Source organism: Podarcis pityusensis (assembly GCF_964106645.2).
Source record: "Podarcis pityusensis genome assembly, chromosome: 5".
In the NCBI taxonomy this organism is placed as follows: Eukaryota; Metazoa; Chordata; class Lepidosauria; order Squamata; family Lacertidae; genus Podarcis; species Podarcis pityusensis.
In genome coordinates, this window is record NC_138032.1 from 77,588,718 (window position 1) to 77,608,263 (window position 19,546).

Here is a 19,546-nt window from a genome sequence, read left to right on the forward strand (position 1 = left end):
ACTTTCATGCAACAATTGTGGGGTGATGCCGCCTTGTGGTGGCTCTTCAAAATTGACCTGCCCTTGTGCCAGCCTTCTCCAGTCTCGCCCTCCAGATGTTTTACACTACAATTCTCATTAGCCCCAGGCAGTTGTTGTAGTCCAAAACATCTGCAGGGCATTTGGTTGAGGAAGCTTGCCATAGATGGATGCAAACAAAAATCAAAATAAGTCCTTTCAGACTGTCAATGTAAGAGACAATCTGCTTGCTAATTAGCACATGAATACTATTCTCTGTTGCTGTGTCGCCTCTGTATTTCAACTTCATTCACTGTGGGAAATCAGAAGGGCTGGATGATTTTCCACAGAACTCCCTGTTTCCTTATAGTCTTCCACTCAAAAACCCTGCAGTTCCAGAGTAAAAAAAGAAAATAACTGCATTTTTCACTCTTGGGCCTGGGGACTGTCACTCCATAACCAGTCCCAACCACTGTTAATGTGTGGCCTTTTCTCAGAATGAAAGTATGTGATGCTTCAGATTGTAAAGTTCCCATTCACTGTAATATTTTCCTTTGTTATGGGGTTGCCATGAATTATTCAGTGAATTGTGAAGTAGTTTGCCTTTCTCTAATGACATCTCTTGAATTCTTTATCATGCCGAGACAGAGGGAGATATCTTGACATGGGCTGTGTGTGTGTGTGTGTGTGTAAGTTTTTCTTTCTAAAAGAAATGCTGTCTTTTGGGAGACTCCTATTAATTTGATTTGGAGCAGCCTAGCTAGAAAACTGTGCACTAAATAAATGCCACAGAGAGAGAGAGAGAGTCATTAGGAAGAATGTGGCAGATCCCTCAGCTAACCTGTGCTGGAGGAGTTGTGTGGCAGGGAGATCAAGTTGGAGGACAGAGACCTCCGTTCGCCATACAACCTGTTCTACATAAGCCAGTCTGTTGCTCTCAGACACAGGGAGGGTATTTTTCTGTGCTGAAGTTGAAGTAAGAGTCAGCTTCCAACCCATACTGCTTTTGCACATGGAAAGATTGGAGGAGGCACCACCTTGCCCTTTGTCTCAGCAGGTCTTCAGCAGGTGTGCCAACTCCTAGGGACCAAGGCGGTTTCCACATACCCCCCCAAAGAAAATATTTTTTGAGCAAGCAGAGCACCCCGCCCCCAACTTCAAGGAGCATTCGGCTCTGCCCCTGGCTCCTTGCAGCATCGCAAGGATGCTTTTGCTGTGGGGTCTGCAAGTCCGGGGTTGAGAGTTGGCAGCACAGACAGAGAGGACCAGAGTGGAGCCTGTCTGAATGGGGAGGTAAGCAAAGCAGAGCGGCAGCTTGGTGGGGCTGTGTGCCTCCAGCTCTACTTTTTGAGGAGCATCTGTGGTGTGGCAGGCTGGGGAGTTCTGGGTCCCCTGTGGGCTCTTTTGTGCTGCTGTTAGGCAGGCAGGCAGGCAGCCAGCTAGCCAGAGCTTCGCACCCACCCAGGGAAGGCTGCTGAAAGGCAGCTGGGCTGCTGGTGAGGGCAAGTGGGGCAGGAGAGGTGCTGGCACAGGGATGACAGTTGCCAAGGGCCAAGGCAATTTCTGCCCCCTGGCTTCTTGCATTATGCGATGTCAGGGTGTCATGCGCATGGCGTCGCATGGTGTTGCACATGGGGGCCCCTCAATCCCGTTAATAAGATGGTGCCTCTGGTCTTCAGCCGACCCTCCCACCTACAGACCGCATGCATGCTGTGCCGTTAAAGCACATTTGAAGCACATTCTTTCCCTCAAAGAATACCGGGCAGTATAGTTCACCCCTCACACCCCAATAGCCCTTAGTTAACTACAAGGCCCCAAATACTTTTTGGGGGGAGGGATGTCCCTTGAAGATGCTTTAAAGGTATGATGTGCAGATAGCCATGGACTGTTGAAGTTTTGGAGACATCTAAGGGCAGAGCTGCATGTTATAAGGCTCATGGGACAGGCATGAGCTGAGTTCATGGGACAGGTATGTGCCATCTCCCCTCCTCAATACATAGCGTCTTGTGGGTGCAATTATGCTGTGCGTTTCCCTGTCCCTACTCCATGCCACCACCTACAGGTGAGGAAAAGCTCGGCTTAACTCCAGAACAAAGGGTGAAGAGGATACTTGACATGGAGGCCTGCAGCAATGCTGCCTGGTAGCTCTTGGGAAGGGAGGCTAACTGTAGGTGGCGCCAGAGACAGGCAGAGGCAGCTAACTCTGGTTTTGTCCATGCCCTTCTCTCTGCTGACCAGCAGAACCACCCCTGGAGTGGTTAGGCAGGTGGATACTGGCTGAGGCAGACTTGAAGTTGGTGGGGTAGTGCCCCAGGTGCCCTAATGGACCATCCTCTACTGGTTGAGTTAGTTTCTGGACATAGTGGTATGTCACAGGGGAGGCAGGAAGGCTCTTCCCTTTAGGTGGCTTTGTGCATCCCTTCACTTTCTTTCAAATGTTCTCAGCCAGGCCATGCTACATTTGCAGGCCCTCCAGTGCTGAGTTGGGCTGCCCTAAAGTCCTGGCCTGATGGCACCACTTGGAGGGCATTCCATGTTTACTAGGATGGGGAGTCATGCCTTGGAAATGGTACATTAGAAGGACTCCCCAATATGTCTGTGCTTTGTGTATCGCCTGCAAAGCCTTTTTTCAAGGGCTGGTTTCCACTGTTTATTCTGTTTGTTGTTTGTGCTTCTTTCGGCTTCGACGGTAACCAAGGTCCTGTTCATATGTTACTTAGAAACTTAAAAAACAAACAAGCCACCAATCCTGAATCCTGAACCCGCTTTCTGGTAGCAGAGTGGTAGCCAGTTAGAATCCAGCATGTTCTCCTACACTTTTTTGCCATGACAGACTTAAGGGCAAAGCTACATCAGTGTGGCATGTCAGCCAAATGCCAGTGGAGGGGGGGTTCAAAGGTCATATGTGGGGAGGCACCAGCAAGCCTTCTTGGCTGCTTCCACTCAGTCCTGTCAGCCCTCTGTGTGCAGCCAAAGAAAGGCAGACACTAGGACCCAGGAGAAACCATTGGCATGGTAGCAAGCTGTACTATAGAGATGGGAAACTTCCCTCTTTGCCATGATCTCAATGGAAATTGATCCCTCAAAGTTGCCATTTGCATCAGTCAGATAGCCTCCATAGGTGCCAATGGAGGTTTCTCTCCATACAGATGTTTGGTGGTGGGGACAGTTTTTATTTGGACCACAGCAATTTGGACCCACACCCTTTGCAGTGCTGCTGCTTGGGCACAATCAATTTATTCACATAATTAACACCCATGTGGCTGTTATCCCGTTATCTAGTTTTATGTTACGAGTGCAGCTACTGCTTACCTTTGTTTTTAAGCGTACCTGTTAATTATATCTGCGCACTTAACAACATGTCAGATCTGGTGTCAAGATGCAGGGAAAGGGGCATCACTCAGTCTTACCTCAATAGCATAGCAGACTGTGATAAGTACTTAGACCACCTCAACCCATATTTCTCATTTAGAGCGAACTCTCTCAGGGAGATTGTACACAGGGCAAGAATTTCCAGTTTCTGGGGAAAGCAAACCCATCTACAAATTCCTGTCCCTTCAAATCCACAAATCTGGCTTCTTTGGCAAAATAAAAGAAAGGAAACCAAGTTCAATTCAAGGGGCTTTCCATTTCATCATGTTTTACTGAACCCCATCAGGAGAAGGCATAACATATGAACAGGGGTGTGCTTTTTCTTTCATCTCACCAGTTTCACGCTCCAGCGCTGCATCAAAATAAGGATATTTTGGGGCTCCAGGGACTTCTTCTTTTTAAACAACTTATTAACAGATAAACAAACATTGAGATAATCATACAAATTATTTCTTCCTCTTCCTCTTCTTATTCTTCGTTCTCGTTCACCTGTCTCTCTTAATTTTTCCAGCTCTGTATGGTCGTCCCACTAAACTACTGGCACAGATCAATCCACACAGTTGTAGGACGCCTGGCAGATTCTGTGCATTTTTAACATTTGTGGAAAGATTGCTGAGAGCCCCTGAAACTCATAGGGGTTAACAGACACATTGCAGAATTATACCTGTACATAGTGAAGCAGCCACTTATAGGCCTGCAATTTTGGGTGTCAAATTGCAAGTTATTCCAGCTGCAGCCCTATATCCTCACTTACCTGGGAATAGGGCCCATTGAGCTCAATCCTTGAATAGGATTGCACTGTTGATATATTATCTTCCCTTCTACTGCAAGAGGGATGCCTTTGGATTCTCTGTCCTAGATGCCAAAACATCTTGGTCAAATATTCTGCCTCTGAGCTTACCCAAAGCTTGTTGTGCTAGTTCTGGTCTAGCTTCCTCCAACCTGGTGTCATCTGGAAGCTGTTGGACTCAAACTCCCATCATCCCTAACCTGGCTGAGACTGATGGGAGCTGGAAGGCACCAGGTTGGTGTAAGGCTGTTCTAATCAGTCACACTTTAATAACAGAAATTGGAAAATACCTGTTAAACAGCTGCTGAGATTTATGTTTGGTGTGCGTTGGATACAAATTACCGTACGCTTACTTAGATGCTAGAATGCTTTAAATTGTTTGCTTTTGTTCTTGCATGCTGTAAAACTCTGCCGCCTAATCAGACGGAAATTTGCTGGCAGGAAAATGATGAGGCTATACACTTATGAGTTCCTAGCAAAAGCAGCCCTGTCAAGCCAAGCCAAACTCAGACTAAGGGGCAGGAATTCGTGTTTAAATTAAGCTGAGCATTTTAAAATGAAAAACTACCCTGATTTTTCTTCAAAAGGCTCGCTGGTGGTGGTGGTGTTTTTTTGTCCTTTTCTTTTCTCTTTTGCGCTGATTTTTGAGGCAACTTAAATCCAAATAAATTGCCATTGCCCTAGTTGTAAGGCAGGGGAGCGGTACCCACTGTCCCTAACCCCTTTCTTTCTTTCTTTCTTCCTCCTCTCCCTTTTTCTCTCCCTCTCTTTCTCTCTCTCTTTCTCTCTCCCTCTGTCTCTTTCTTCATGCCACAGGGAAAGGTTTGAAACGGAACGTAACAGCCCACGCTTTGCGAAATTGCGCAACTGGCATCACGGCCTTTCGGCGCAAATCCTTAATGTCAAAAGCTAAATAAATCCTATGAATAGTAAACAAATGTGCAAGACAGACCTGCTCTATAAAGAATAAACTGCTCTCCTGAGTTAGCGCCTAGGAGTATTCCGTATATTGATACACTAGGAAGGCATAACACTGGGTGTTGTTGTTTTTCTCAAAGTGCTTGTCTTTTGTTTTCTGTTGCTGGTTTCCCTCCACCATCCTGTAAGTCCTCTGAATTGTAAAATGGATTGGATTGGCCTTCACCACACGTATAGTGTAGCTTGAAAATGCTGACTGGCTTAGCTATTATAATTTCTAGCTTTTAACTAATGTAAATGAAACAGGGAGATGGGCAGATTTCTGCGAGCCAGTATATTTATATATAAAATAGCTCCAGAGTATGTTCCTGCAGATTAAATAAAACTGGAAATAGGAAGTTGGAATGGAAAGTGTGCCTAGGGCTTGGGCTTGCCAAATATGTAGACCTCTTAGTTGGCGTAGTTCAATGATGTCATTTTAGATAAGACATTTGATGTCCAGGGTTTAATTTCTTTTTTCCTTGTCTGTGGCATATCTTTAAGCGCTGAGGCTTAAGGTGTCGCCTTTGAAACCTGAACCTTGCTGTGAGTGTAAAGTGGGAGGTAGTAGCTCAGGAATTAGAGAAGCAAAAGGCACAAGATAGCAAAACCTTGTAATGTTGGCCCGGAAGAAATGAGGAAATATGAGGAAAAATTGTGCGCTGGATTTTTAAAAAGCATGGCATAACTTTTAGACAAAACTTTGCCTGTTCTGTATCGCAGTTGCTTTGAAACCCACTTTTCTCTGTATATAGCAGTGTGGTTGACCTGAAATAAAGACTCTAAAAAACAGATGACCTTACGTGCCTTTTTACCTTAAGTTACCGTGCTTCGTAACATCCAAAGTCTCCTTTATTAGAGAACTTGTCTTCTTATTGTCTATCCTTAATTGCTGTAAATATGAAAGGACAGAGCCAAATAGCAATCCAGTTAGGAGGCTAAGGAAACTTGCACACAGACAGGGCTACGTGTATATAGCACATCACAACCACCAGTCAGAAAGATAAGGCATTGTGCCAAACAGCTGTTGGGGAAGAGAACGTGGGGCTCCATTTAGGCCTGCCCAGTCTCTCTTTCTTGCTAGACAAGCTGTTTTGACAACAACAGCCAATTTCTCCTGACAGAGTTCAGAGCTGCCGAATGCATGGGCGTAGCCAGAATTTTTGTTAGTGGGGAGCAGGCCTCTTGTTAGTGCGGGGCAGAACCTCAGTTGGCTATGTATTTTTTATTGACTTTTATTGATGGGGAGGGCAGCTGCCCCTTCCTGCCCACCCCCTTGGCTACGCCCATGGCTGAACGTATGTACAAATGCATTGCTACAAACACTGATTTCCCCCTGCCCTCCCACAATGCCTAAATCTGTACTGGAGATTGGCTTCGCAGTTTTTCTGCCTGGTTGAGTACAGATTCCTTAATTATTTTTGTAACTTAAAGGTTGCACTATTCACACTACCCCCATGTCTGCGAGTATTTAGCACTCCACTTCCTGCTCTTTGGCGCAAAAGCTTAGTCCTCATCAATGGGGCACAAGTCTTCCTGTCATTGGTGCGGCCAGAAGTCTCCAATTTCGCCTTTCTCTGTTCATTTCCCCAAACTGTTCCCGAACTCTTGGGGAGGGAGCAAGTGGAACAACAACCAAAGGTTAGGTGCCCATTTGGGAAAGAGAAGAGAACCTCTATTTTTCCCCCTCCAAATATTTGAAGGACTTGGATTGGGAGGGGTGAAGAGGTAGTTCCGAGGTCCTAGCATACAGCCAGTTGTGCTATTTGGGGTGAACTTGTATGGGCAAAGACCTCTATTGGGTTGTGCTTCAGGGCAGACCCATGTTCTCCATCTCCACATCTCTAGCCCAGGAGAAGAGCCATGCCTCAGTGGGACAGGGACACCGTTCAGTCATACAGCACCAACATTGCATACAAAAGGTCCTAGGTTCCCTGGCATCTCCACATAGCCATGGGAAAGACGCCTGTCTGGAACCATGGAAAACCAGAGCTAGTCATTGTAGCCGATACGGAGCAACCCGAGTGGGATAGCTCAGTCGATATAGCATGAGACTCATGATCTAAGGGTTGTGGGGTCAAGCCATATGTTGGATGAAAGATCCCTGCATTGCAATTCTATTATTCTAACTTGTCTGACTAAGGTGACCTCTTAGCTTCTACTTTTACTATTAAGAACCTTTCTGTGTGCCTCATTTTTCTCCCATTGTGCTTTTTTTTATCCCCCACACCTTGCCTTTTCCGTAGGGGAAATTAAATATGATAGTTTCACAGTTGCATTTCAAATCACCCCTCCTCTCCCTCTTGCATTCTTGCCAGTTACAAGTCCCAGTTGTAGCCATGACAGTTAAGCAAGGCTTCTTTCGGGAGGAAGTGTGGATAGAAATTTAGCTGATAAGTTATTTTTTAAAAATGGCACATGCTTGGGCAGAGGATGATAAAACACTGCAGTCAATGTTCTAAAACAGAACCCTGAGAGACCACTGTGGTCGGGGACATCCCTGGTGGGACTGGGCCAGGGAGATTGGCTGGGGCCAGACCTGGCCTTGTGCTTAGATGGGGAGGGGGCATGTTGGGTGCCACAGCCAGCAACCCATCTGTCTCTCACCCACCCAAGGAGGGTCGCTGCCTTCTCAGTTCCTAGAACAAGGCAGGGAGGGAGGAGGTGGGGGGGCCTTACTGTCATTCTCACCGCTAAAGCAGAAGGAAAGGGGAAAATGTTAGCGGGGGGGGGGAGGTGAGGAGAGGAAGAGGGGTGGCAGAGCAGGGGGAGGTCAAGGCAATGGGGGGGGACTACACACAGTGTGATTTGCCCTGGGCCCTTCACCCCTTTAGGACCAGCCCTGATTGTGCTGACTGTCGCTGAGAGAAAAGGCTTTCTGAGAAAACCCCAGTGTGGACATCATGGACGCTTCAGGTGTATTTCTCTGAATCGCAAGCTCAGTTGTGGGCTGAGGGCGCAAGGTGTTTAGGAAGATGGTGCTGCTTTGGTGTAAAGACTACCTTGCAAACATTCCACAGGAGAGGAAACGCTTGCGGCTTTTGATCTAAAAGTATACAGAAAAGGCAATTGCTTCCACGGAGACAAATAGTGCAGCTTTGGTAGTTCTTACCAAGAGGAGGGATTAGAGCTATCAGGATCAAGCCAGACATCTCTACAACTCTATACCAAGTCTTTATTGGATTCTGGATGAGAGTCCTGGATGAGAGTTCAGGTACTTTCCTACATTGTTAATTTTGCTTCCTGGTTGGACCTGTGGAAGAGGCTTCCACTAGGATTGTTTCTGTGCCATGTTGAAGCTTTCAAGATTGAAAGCCAAACCCATTTCTCTTTAATGCATCCCGCTGGCCAAAGCAAACCATTCAGGGTAAACCTACAGTATAAACTTAATTTCTAAATCAGTTTCGCCACTGTGGCTTCCCGCCCCATTCCCAAAGAATCCTGGGAACTGTCAATTGCTGGCGATGTTGAGATCTCTCTGTTCTCAGAACTAACGTTCCCTAGGGAGATGACTCTTAAGCCATTTTTAATCTGTCTACAGATATACCCTCATTATTGGCCTGCATCAAGCCAGTGCTTTCATTTGCCTTAACATTATATTCAGGGCTGTGTAAGTTCTTCATTTTGTGCAAATGCAGAAAGGGCACCAAATTTTATAGAGAATATCAAATTAAGTGTCCTGAGAACTTTGGCCTTCATTTTTATTTTTCCTAAAAAAGCAATTTTCTGGCCCATGTGAATATAAGTTTGGGCTTGTTTTTTAATTTAAAAAGTGTGGGAAATGCCTGGTGAAATATCAAATCAAAAGGGGGGGCTACTTAGTGCCTCCCATTGTCATGAATCAGATCCTATAAAGCTTTTAGACCCTGCATTCTCTACGACTGATTATGAAAATAAGCAAATACATATATACATAAATTGATATGGATTGCAGCCTTCCATTTTTCTTGGAGCAAAATTCCAGCGATCTTGGAGTAGAATTTTAATTTTAGAAAACGACCAGAAATAAAGAGCACACAGCCCTGACTAAATTAATTAATGTTGCAGAAATGAATCTCTGGCATTGACTTGAGTTGACTGGCTTTCCTTATCGCTGGCTGTTAGCACGTGAGTTTATAGTAGTTTTCTGCCACACTTGTTTTGTTTCCGATGTAGCATTTTGTTGTCTTCCTATCTGCACTAACCACAATGCCTTCTGACAAAAGTTGGCTTTCCTATGTTCTCCATGCAAGCTAATATTGTGGCAAAGTATATGTTGTTTGTTTTGGCAAGCACTCCTTCTGTTTCTTAACTTTTCATGCCTGAGGGGAAAGGGCAACTTTTCTGCCCCCTACCCTGATCACAACATTATGCAGAGTAAGGTGGCAAAATGAAACAGGGGGTTCTGTCTTCTACCAGTTACTGCCTGCAGTTGAACCGTCCAGCATTTGCCCGTCTCATTCTGCCTGAGGTTCTGCCCATTAGAACAGTGATGGATAACCCTTCAAAGTGTGAAAGACGCATTCTCTCAGTCTCTCCTGGGGTGCTGCCTATCAGAGGGGCCAGAGGCACAACTGTGTGGAGCACCAAGAAATGTGACGCCTTTGTACACTCACACAAAAGTCAGAAGTTTCTACATTTGCATGTGTGCATCGCTCCACTCCTTACCCAAACAAGCAAGATCAGTTGCAGCCAGTGACATATTTTAGCTAGATGGGGGTGGAAAGAGGGAATGGGGCAGGGTCATTGCTGTGCCTGAGGAGGCAGATGTCCTAGGGAGAGTCCCAAAGATTGGATACAGAGGCCTGGGTGGCCACATTTGGCCCTGGCCCTGAGATAATGCCACAACTCTGTAGAATGAGTCCCATTCTGCACATATAACAGCAAGCTAATTGTTGCTTCTAATGAAATAAAACTGTCCGAAGCATTCTCTCTCTCCTGTACCAATCTTATAACGTAATATCTGACTACTAGGCTCAAAAGTTTTTCACTAATTGCACTAGGGATTGCTTGGCCCATTATATTCACTTAACACAAGACTAGGTATCATTATCCCCAAACATTATCTAAAGTCTTGTTTGTAGCCTATGGCTGGATCTAGACACATCAAAGAAGCGTTTCGGTTAAACGCGTTGTCACATTGTGATAATGCATATACAATGCATATAAAACACTTTTTCTTTACCAATCTAGCTGAGTTCTTTATCATGATAAAGAGCCAAAGTGGGGGGGGGGGGAGCAGTGCATAATAAATCAGAAAATAGATGGCAGTAGCAAGTAGATCAACTGCAGCCAAATGGGCTGGTTCTCATATGCTTGATTGTTCAGCACTTGAACACCGTCAGCTGAATGTGTGGGCAAACTATTGAAAAGCACTGTGGTTGAGGTGACGTAGAAGTTCTGCCTGTAGTGATTAGTTTTTAATGGCCTATTTGCATATGCAAGTCATCCCTTGGTGCTCTCTAACCATCAAGTGATGAACACGCATGTGTGAACTGGCCCTTGATATCTGCACCAGAAAGCACTTATAGCTCAGTAGCTGGGTTTATAGTCAGCACCGTATTTTTCGCCCTATAGGACGCACCGGCCCATAGGACGCACCTAGATTTTGGGGAGGGAAATAAAGGAGAAAAAATTATTTTCCCCCCCAGGCGCGGGGCTTGGGCGGGGGAAGCCCAAGCTTCCCCCTCCCCCAGCCCCCGGAACAGTACCCAGAGCGATGCCGAAGCTGTGTGCAGCTTTGCCATCGCTCTGGGAGCTTGCGGGGCTGGAGGAGGGGGAAGCCCTCCGCCAGCCTTCTAACCAAGTCGGGGGACAGCGGGAAAGGCGCGCTGCGCCTCCCGCTGTCCCCGGGTTTGCGGGGCTGGCGACGGGGAGGAGCAGGCTTCTCCCCCCCGCCAGCCTTCTAACCAAGTCGGGGGACAGCGGGAAAGGCGCGCTGCGCCTCCCGCTCTCCCCTGAGTTTGCGGGGCTGGCGACGGGGAGGAGCAGGCTTCTCCCCCCCACCAGCCTTCTAACCAAGTCGGGGAACAGCGGGAAAGGCGCGCTGCGCCTCCCCGCTGTCCCCCGAGCTTGTGGGGCTGGCAGTGGGGCTCTCTAGGCTTCAGCGAAAGCCTGCATTCGCCCCATAGGACGCACACACATTCCCCCTTCATTTTTGGAGGGGAAAAAGTACGTCCTATAGGGCGAAAAATACGGTAATTTTTGTCCTTTTGTTTGACCGTCTAACATAGCCCATTGCTAGCACATCAAGAAAGATTAACATGTAAAGTTTAAAAACAAAATAGAATAGAGAATTGCTTGTTGAGATCTGCACTTGCTGATTCCTTTTGTCACAACTCTGAATATTTTCCTTTTCTTCTGCATTGCTATAAGGGACTGTATTTTCCCCCTGCATTGTTTCATGCCATTCTCTCTCATTTTAAATTTCACAACTCTCCTGCCGTCATCATTCAGTAGCTCCTTTGATACAGACACTTAAAAGAACAATTTCTGTAAGATTCACTTTTCCCCCACTGCAAGATGATGGTTGCCAATGAATGAATGTTGCTACTCAAATAGCTGGCCATCTTTATCACCCTGTCGGGTGGTGTAGACAATCATGCCAGTCGCCTACCTTTCCAGCTTTAAGTGCAAAAGAGTAGCAAAAGAAAACATTCCTTTCAGGATGATACAGACGACTAGCATAAGGAGCAAAGTTCCATTGCACTGCGACAGTTTGCTAAGTGATAAATTATCGTTTATATTCACTCATCATCTTGTAGTGGGCAAAGCTGGTATGTAAGCAGAGGACCAGTTTACTGAGTGCACTTGTTAAACAGTTGTCTGTCCTCGGTCACACCTATTTTATTGATCTCCTCCAGTTAGATGCACATGGACCTGGGTGTCACTGCAGCCACCACAAAGGGTTGAGGAACCTGACGTTCTGACAGTCACAGAGAGGACTGAGATCCAACAGAGGCTTCCACTGGAAGAAGGGGATGATTTTCACTGATCCCACACTGTTTCAGGAGGGTCCCAGACCCCGCAATCCTGCAGGACAGCCTTTCAGGGGGGCTGTAGGGGGAAGGAGGAATCAGCCAAAATGGCCACCCCTCTTCTTCCAGCAGGGATCCCCTGTAAGCAAAATTCTGCTCACAGGATCTCTGGGCCCAAGCTTAAACATCAAAGCCACACATACGTAGTGGAAGGCTGAAAATCCAGTTCCAATTGTCACCATTCAGACTAGTTCCATAAGGACCTTGTTACAGGGCGATGCCAAAAATTGCATTGGAACAGGAGCAACAGACATATAAAACAAATTCACCTTTAGGATAGCATAGCCTACAATGATTCCCACTCCTCGGTGCCTTTTCCATAATTTTAGAGGCCTAATGCTGCTAGAAGCCTAATCTTTGGTCTTGTCTTTGATCTGGATCATTTGCTTTATGTTGCTGTAAATTTGGCTACGTTGGAAATAAACTGCTTCAGATTTCCTCGCACCCCCAAGCTGAATGGGTGTGGAAGTTTATCTTTAAAATGTTTTTTGCATGCCCTTTGGTTCTTGGTATATTATTTTAACACTTCTTTTCGTTCACAGACTACTTTGTCTAACATACACACTCGCACACCACCGAGCCTGACTGCTGTTCTATATGTAACCTTGCAAGTGGATTGATAACTTGGGCTTGCCCATACAGCTTTTATGTGGTATATTATAGCTGCATAACAGGGGATAGGCAACTTTGGTCAGAATTTCTTATTCCCAACTTGAAGTCCAGGGCTGGTTGATACATCTGTGCTGAACACAAATCTCACCTCCCCTGGACTGGCCAGTTTCAGAGGATATACAGATGAAGGGGTTGGTGTAGCCAAAGTACTGCTGTTTCCATGTTTGTAATGCCCCTGCTTCAATGGAAAATAAGTAATGCTTGATTTGGGGACTCCATTCTCATGCTTCAAAATGAAGAATGCATAGCATAGCTAGCTCATGGGCATAGTGACCATCTTCTCATAGTAATAGATCTTCTCAATAGTAATTGAGTGGGATTGGTGGGATATTGTCAGGTGTGCAGTTCCCCTGTGTTTGATATCACACGTCAGAGCTCCTAAAGAAAAGCTTTATCCTTTAAGTGCCTGTTTGACAAAGCAAGTAGGATCCTCAATTCTGGAGAGATCCAAAGATGTAAACTGCTGCACCTACACAATTATTCCAAGAGCTGGAAACCAAGCTGAGAGTTGGACGTCAGTGGCAATTAGTACACAATTGGGCATAAAGCACTCTGAAATCTGTATGGAGTCTCTCAACTATTAGGTGTTTCACAAAGGATGGGCATTTTGGAGGAATGTCATACTATACCCCCAGTAATTGGGTGCCACCGCAATGGCTCAGTAATTTATTTAGGTCAATGTATTGGTAGAGCATGGGGTTTACTGGTGTGTATTTAAAAAGAAATAAACAATAAATTAATTAAGTGATCAAGTGCATAAGTACATCACAAACAGGAAACCAAAGTTTCTCTTTAGCTGCTCCCATAACAGTAGTGGTCTTTTATTGCTGTTGATTAAATGTTCACAGCTTCCAGATTTTGATGGGCTACCACTCCCATCAACCCCAGCCAGCAGGGCCAGCAGTCAGGAATGATAAGATTTGTAATCCAGCAACATCTGGAGGGCCGCAGGTTCCCCACACATTATTTAGATTAGCCATACATGTATTGCAGCTAGGAACAGAGCAGAAAATCATTCGGGGGGAGAAATTCATTCAGCTTGCATTTCGATGCATATCTATAACTAGTTTGCACTTCCTGAACCAAGATGTAGCTGTCCCTCGAGATCTACACTTCTCCGAATTTTGTGAAGCGGTTTTCCACCCAAAAAATGTGCACAAAAATGCATATATCAGTGAAAATAACATTCCAAGCCGCATTGTGGTAGGGGAAGTTGCTTGCGAAAATGTGTATATTAGGCAAATTTGTCTACAAAGACTGCACATATTAGAAGAAATGCATATGAAAATGCATATTTTTAATGTAGGCTTTAAAGAAACACTTGCAAATGGCTGCAGAAATGGGGCAAACTGAACCTAAAGTTGGGAAACTGAGAGAAACTGAAATTGACAAATTTGTCCATCCCTAATTGCAAGCAGGTACTATCTTCTATGAGGCATTTTGTTCTATGAGAGAAGGGCGGAGGGAACTCATCTTCTAAGACCATGCCTGCCACCTGGAATTTGTATTAAAATAATTAACAGCCTTTGAAATGAAAGAAAAAGTGTTTCCCACTTAATGGGGGGCACCTTTTGAATTGATTGAATGATTAATTAATTGGTTGATTAATTATCGACTAAGACTTACAGTATGCATACCTACCTGACAGTAAACCCCACTGATCACAGTAGGTCGTACTTCTCTGCAAACATGCAGAGAATGTAAACATTTCAACCCTAATTCTTACACTAGACAGAATATATGGCAATAGATATCCAGTGGGTTCCTTTAACTAGCTTATGGGGTGCTTATGCCTAGTTCTCACTGAAATTTCAATCAAGTAAATTTTCAGTTATCAGTGCAGATGGGGACTCATGGGACTGAATGTTCTTTCATACAACCTACCCCCTCCTCCCCAAAGAAATCCTCAACCCTCCACATAGAAAACTAGCTTGTCAGAAAGAAGGCTCGGCTAGATTAGACCCCTTGTAATCTAGCTTTCTAAGCGCATGGATTTACTAATATTTTGTTCAGAGAGACATTGAATTGTCGGAGCTCCCAGCTCCCCTGCAGTCTGAAGTGGCGCAGTCCAGATGCAGGTGTACCACCTGATGAGAAATTAGGCCTGCATTTTTAATTGTTTCCCCTGGTGTTCTCAGTGAGCCCCTTATCCTAGCAAGGGCCCTCCCCGCTTTGTGAACCGCTGGAGCCAGCCATGCACCACCTACCTTTCAGCACAATTCAATAGTTCTCCCACCACAGGAACAATCATTAATTGTATTCATACTATATTCCCCTCCTTCCACAGTGGCAAGAAAAATGTTGCTGGATCTCCCGAAAACAGGTAATGTGTTTTTGTAGACTTGACTCCCCTGTTTATTACAGATGCTTTCCCTCGGACACAGAATGGTCACACCCAGCAAATAATTATGTGCCTTTAAATCCTGCTCATCAGTGGGTTGAAGTCCTCTTAACCTTATCCTAGATTTGGTGTTATTTGATTTATGAACTGTTTGAACAGATTAGAATACATGTTTATAGTGGATAAAAAGAGGTGTCTGCACCTGGGAAACTGTCCTCTAGAAAGAGATTGGTCTTGGTTTCAATCAGGATACAGTGGTGCCTCGCAAGACGAAATTAATTCGTTCTGCGAGTTTTTTCGTCTTGCGAAGCACGGTTTCCCATAGGGTATTAACGGTTTTAAGAAAAAGGAAACAAACTTGCAAGACGTTTTCGTTTTTTGTCTTGCGAAGCAAGCCCATAGGGAAATTCGTCTTGCGAAGCAACTCAAAAAACGAAAAACTCTTTCGTCTTGCGAGGCATTCGTCTTGCGAGGTACCACTGTAGATGTTAACTTTTCAAATGTAAATTCACTGGAATTATGCACCATTTTATTTAGAAGTGTTTTTAGTTACATCCCCCCCCCCCCTAAAACTTTCTGGTCAAGTAACAGAATGGTTCTTCTCTTGTGCTTTCATTCTAAATTTCTCTCCGAAAATTTCACAGCTGAATTAGGAGGGGACACGTAATAGGGGTGTTTGCAAGTCACACCCATTTCCCTGTTTATTTTTTATTTTTTTATTTTTTTGTACTATACAGCACATGTTACTGCTGAAATATGGTTGGTTCAGCTATCACTGTGCAGCTGGCTTGTGTTCACCATGCATCTCCTCCATTCATGACTCACTGTTTTGCTTTATAACTTAAATCTCTTGCTTTTCAGTATTTGGACCTCTCATTTTACCTGACAGTTAAAGAAATTTATAACAAGTTTCTAGATTTCTCAGTTCTCTGAAGACACTCCTAGGCTGTGAGTTGGATCCATAAGTGCATCTCTGCAAGCAAAGGGCATCTTCAGCTCATGGAAGTTCTGTTTTAACGCCTTGCACAAGAAAATTAAAAGAAAATTAAAACCAAATCCATATATATGGATTTGCTTTTAATTAATGTTCTTACTTAATAGACAAACATAAACAGTAAAGTCACCAAATTAATAAAATGACAATTGCAAACAAAAGAAGATATATTAAAAACAAACAAACAAAATACCAAAAACATACATACAACTACAAATCCATAAGTTCTTATGTACAGACTTATGTCACCATATTCTTTAATCCTAATTCTTTGTCTTCTCCAATAGACTTCCATCTTCCTCTAAGTGGGTCTATTTTATCTATTTGAACTGCTCCTTTTATCCTTTCTTCATTTCTCCTATTTTCCACATACTATACTAATAATCCATATTGTGGTTTGCAAAAATTAATCAAAGCAAATCCAAGTTTTTACTTGGGGACACTGGTTTTTTTACATAATCTCTATAGATTCCCCATTCCTTTTGGAATTTTTGGTTAGGTTGTCTCCTAATCGCATCTGTCATTTTTGCCAACTCGAGATATTCAAATAGCTTATCCTGGCATTCCTTTTTTGTTGCTACTATTTCACTTTTCCGATTCCTAGCTATTAATATTCTAGCTGCCTTTGTGGCATAAAAAAAAATCTATTTTTTTCATTCCTCCTATTTTCCCCCCCTGTTCGCACAATAAATTGTCCAGGAGTTTACACAACTTCGTGAGCAAGTGGAAGCGTGAGAACTGCTATAGAATCTACCCCTTTAAGCACTCTAATATGTGCACTCTTGGACAAGGGATTGTAAAACAAAGCTAGTGGTTATTTTCTTTCTCTTCCCACTAGCAGAATGTATTTACCATGGAAATATGGCATATTTTCAGGTGCTTTTGTATCTATGATGTCAACAAAAATGTCAGAAAAACCACAGTCTTCATTATGAAATCCAGGAGTTTTATTTGGGCACCTAATATTATATCTTGGCATTATTATTATTATTATTATTATTATTATTATTATTCTATTTTAAGGAGCAACTCGTTGAGCTCTCTCTCACAAAAGCCTTTGAAATTCAGAGGACTTTTTTGGGAATTATGCCGGGTGGGTTGTATCCTTGAATGCTCTTCTTTAACACATGGGAAATAGTGACCCTGAGGCAGCTATACTCCCATGCAATTAGTTCTGCATAAAAACTAGTGGCCCCAAATGCGGATGTGAGTCCACATCAAAAGTTGCAACCTGTCATTCCAGCGGGACCTGGATGACCAGTGCACTACGGTTGTTCATTGAGATGCACACTACATCCGCCTTGCCTGCACACACGGCAATCTGCTTCTGTGTGCATCTCCTCCCTGCTACATGAGAGCTTTACAATGGGATGCAAAAACGTTTCAAAGCATTGCATCCTATGGTAGATTTACATAGTGGCCATGTAGATCTATGTCCTTTAAATGCCAGCTCCTTGTTTGGCCTGATTCCAACCCCGTCCCTCCCCTGCCAAGGTCTTGGTTGTTCTTTAAGTTGGAGGTGATGTGATTCCCCACCCAATGACCTCTCTTATGCACATGCACCCTTGTAATCTCTGTTGCCCAGCACTGCAGGTACTGCTCACGATGCACAGTATGCGACGTCAAGTGTTTGGCATTGCCCTAAGTCTTGCAGCACAGATGCCAACACTGACAGAGCTAGAGCAATGGCCTCCAAAGGGTCCGTGAGATTTGGGACTGGTACAAGTCAGAGGGAAGCCAGCTGCCACAGTGCTGGCCAGACAGTCCCTCCTGCTTTCTCCAGTAACCAAAGGTACACTGCACCATGCAACTCCATGACTGACCTGGTTTGGATCTTTGCTTTGGGTTTTGTAATAACCTCTTCTAACTTCTAATGGAACATTCCAATATTTAAAGACTCTCTATACCAGCGGTTCTCAACCTGTGGGTCCCCAGATGTTGTTGGACTACAACTCCTATCATCCCTGAGCTCTGGCCTTGCTAGCTAGGGATGTTGGGAGTTGTAGTCCAACAACATCTGGGGACCCACAGGTTGAGAAAGGCTGCTCTATACAGTCTACACACACACACACACACACACACACACACACACACACTGTATTTAATATGAGACATTAAATGTTACATCTTACCTCACTGTTAGATAATTGTCCATAATAAATGATTACAGCAGCTTCACGTCTCCAGATTATTGCACAATAACTGCAGCTGTCACTTATAAAGGGAATTTGCCCCAACTAATTCTGCTTCAAAAAAACAATTCCACAGGTATGTGTTGGCCCAGCCTTTGTAAATATGCTCACAGAGGTTGCTAGTCTACAGTTGTTTTACTAGCCTGCTGTAGGCTGCCAGAGAAGGGGTGGGCAGCAGCATCCCTTCTCCTGAGCTTGGGTTTCCCTCCTCCTGCAATCTGCTCAGAGGGGCAGAGCTCTCAGCTCCTCCTCCACTAGCTTACTCACTCGTTGGCATGCAGTTTCTACAAAGTGCGTGCTTAAATACGAGGCTGTGTTAGCCGCAGAGAGAAATTACGGCCAGAATTGGAGCTCCTGCGTGAGATTTCCCCTATTCACTTTAGCAGAGGGCACAGTTTCTGGAAAAATACTCGGAGTCAAGTGTGAATTTCATGCTCTTTATTCAGCTCATAGTAGCAATGAATGAAACTTTCCCAAAAACGTCTAGCTATATACAGTCATACCTCGGGATGAATACGCTTCAGGTTAAGCATTTTTGGGTTGCGCTCCGTGGCGACCTGGAAGTAACAGAGCACGTTACTTCCGGGTTTCACCGTGCGCGCATGCGCAGACCGTCAAAATGATGTCACGCGCATACGCAGAAGCGCCGAAACGTGACGCGCGGACACGGGTTATGTTCGCATCCCGAGGTACCACTGCATACATTATTTACACAATGGGCCCCACGTGATTGGCTTCCAGGCTGCTCCTGCAGGCCAATCAGGTCACTGATTCACTTCCACCTGGAGCTGGATTAGGTGGCTCCTGCGGACGAATCAGACTGCTGCATTCGGGATCCTATTGTTCTAGGATTCAGCTCAGTACATAACAGTTTCATTTGTGCAAAGGGATGCACAATCAGATTTCTTCACTGAAATGAATAGAGTTCCCATTAATGGGAACCAGGTGTGTATTACCATTACCACGCTTGCAAGAAATTACTGGATTCGAGTAAAGAAAAAAAATCTCTGCATTAGGGTTGGCTAACATGTGGCACTCCAAGTATTGCTGGACTACAGTTCCCATTATCCTGGTCATTGGCTAATCCTGGCTGTGGTTAATGGGAGTTGGAGCCCACTACATCTAGAGAGCCACAAGTTAGCCACCCCTGGAGAAATATCAATTTATTTAATTAAATGATTGCCTAAATTGCTTGCCCATCCGTATTTAGTCAAG

At 44.6% G+C, this 19,546-nt stretch overlaps 1 protein-coding gene across 16 annotated transcripts in view; it reads left to right on the forward strand.

Annotated features, from left to right (window-relative positions):
- LDB3 (LIM domain binding 3) overlaps nt 1-19,546 on the forward strand; it is a 147,401-nt gene that overhangs the window by 95,336 nt on the left and 32,519 nt on the right. For 9 of the 16 annotated variants that reach the window (XM_081004942.1, XM_081004934.1, XM_081004943.1 and 6 more), the window contains 2 exons: nt 15,092-15,127; nt 17,725-17,931. The exons of 3 other annotated variants lie outside the window; for them this stretch is intronic. In XM_081004942.1, the coding sequence (XP_080861068.1) occupies nt 15,092-15,127; nt 17,725-17,931 (243 nt within the window). Of the gene's footprint in view, nt 1-4,975; nt 5,909-15,091; nt 15,128-17,724; nt 17,932-19,546 lie in introns of those variants that run through there. 4 more of the 16 variants (XM_081004948.1, XM_081004936.1, XM_081004937.1 and 1 more) reach the window with 2 other exon arrangements.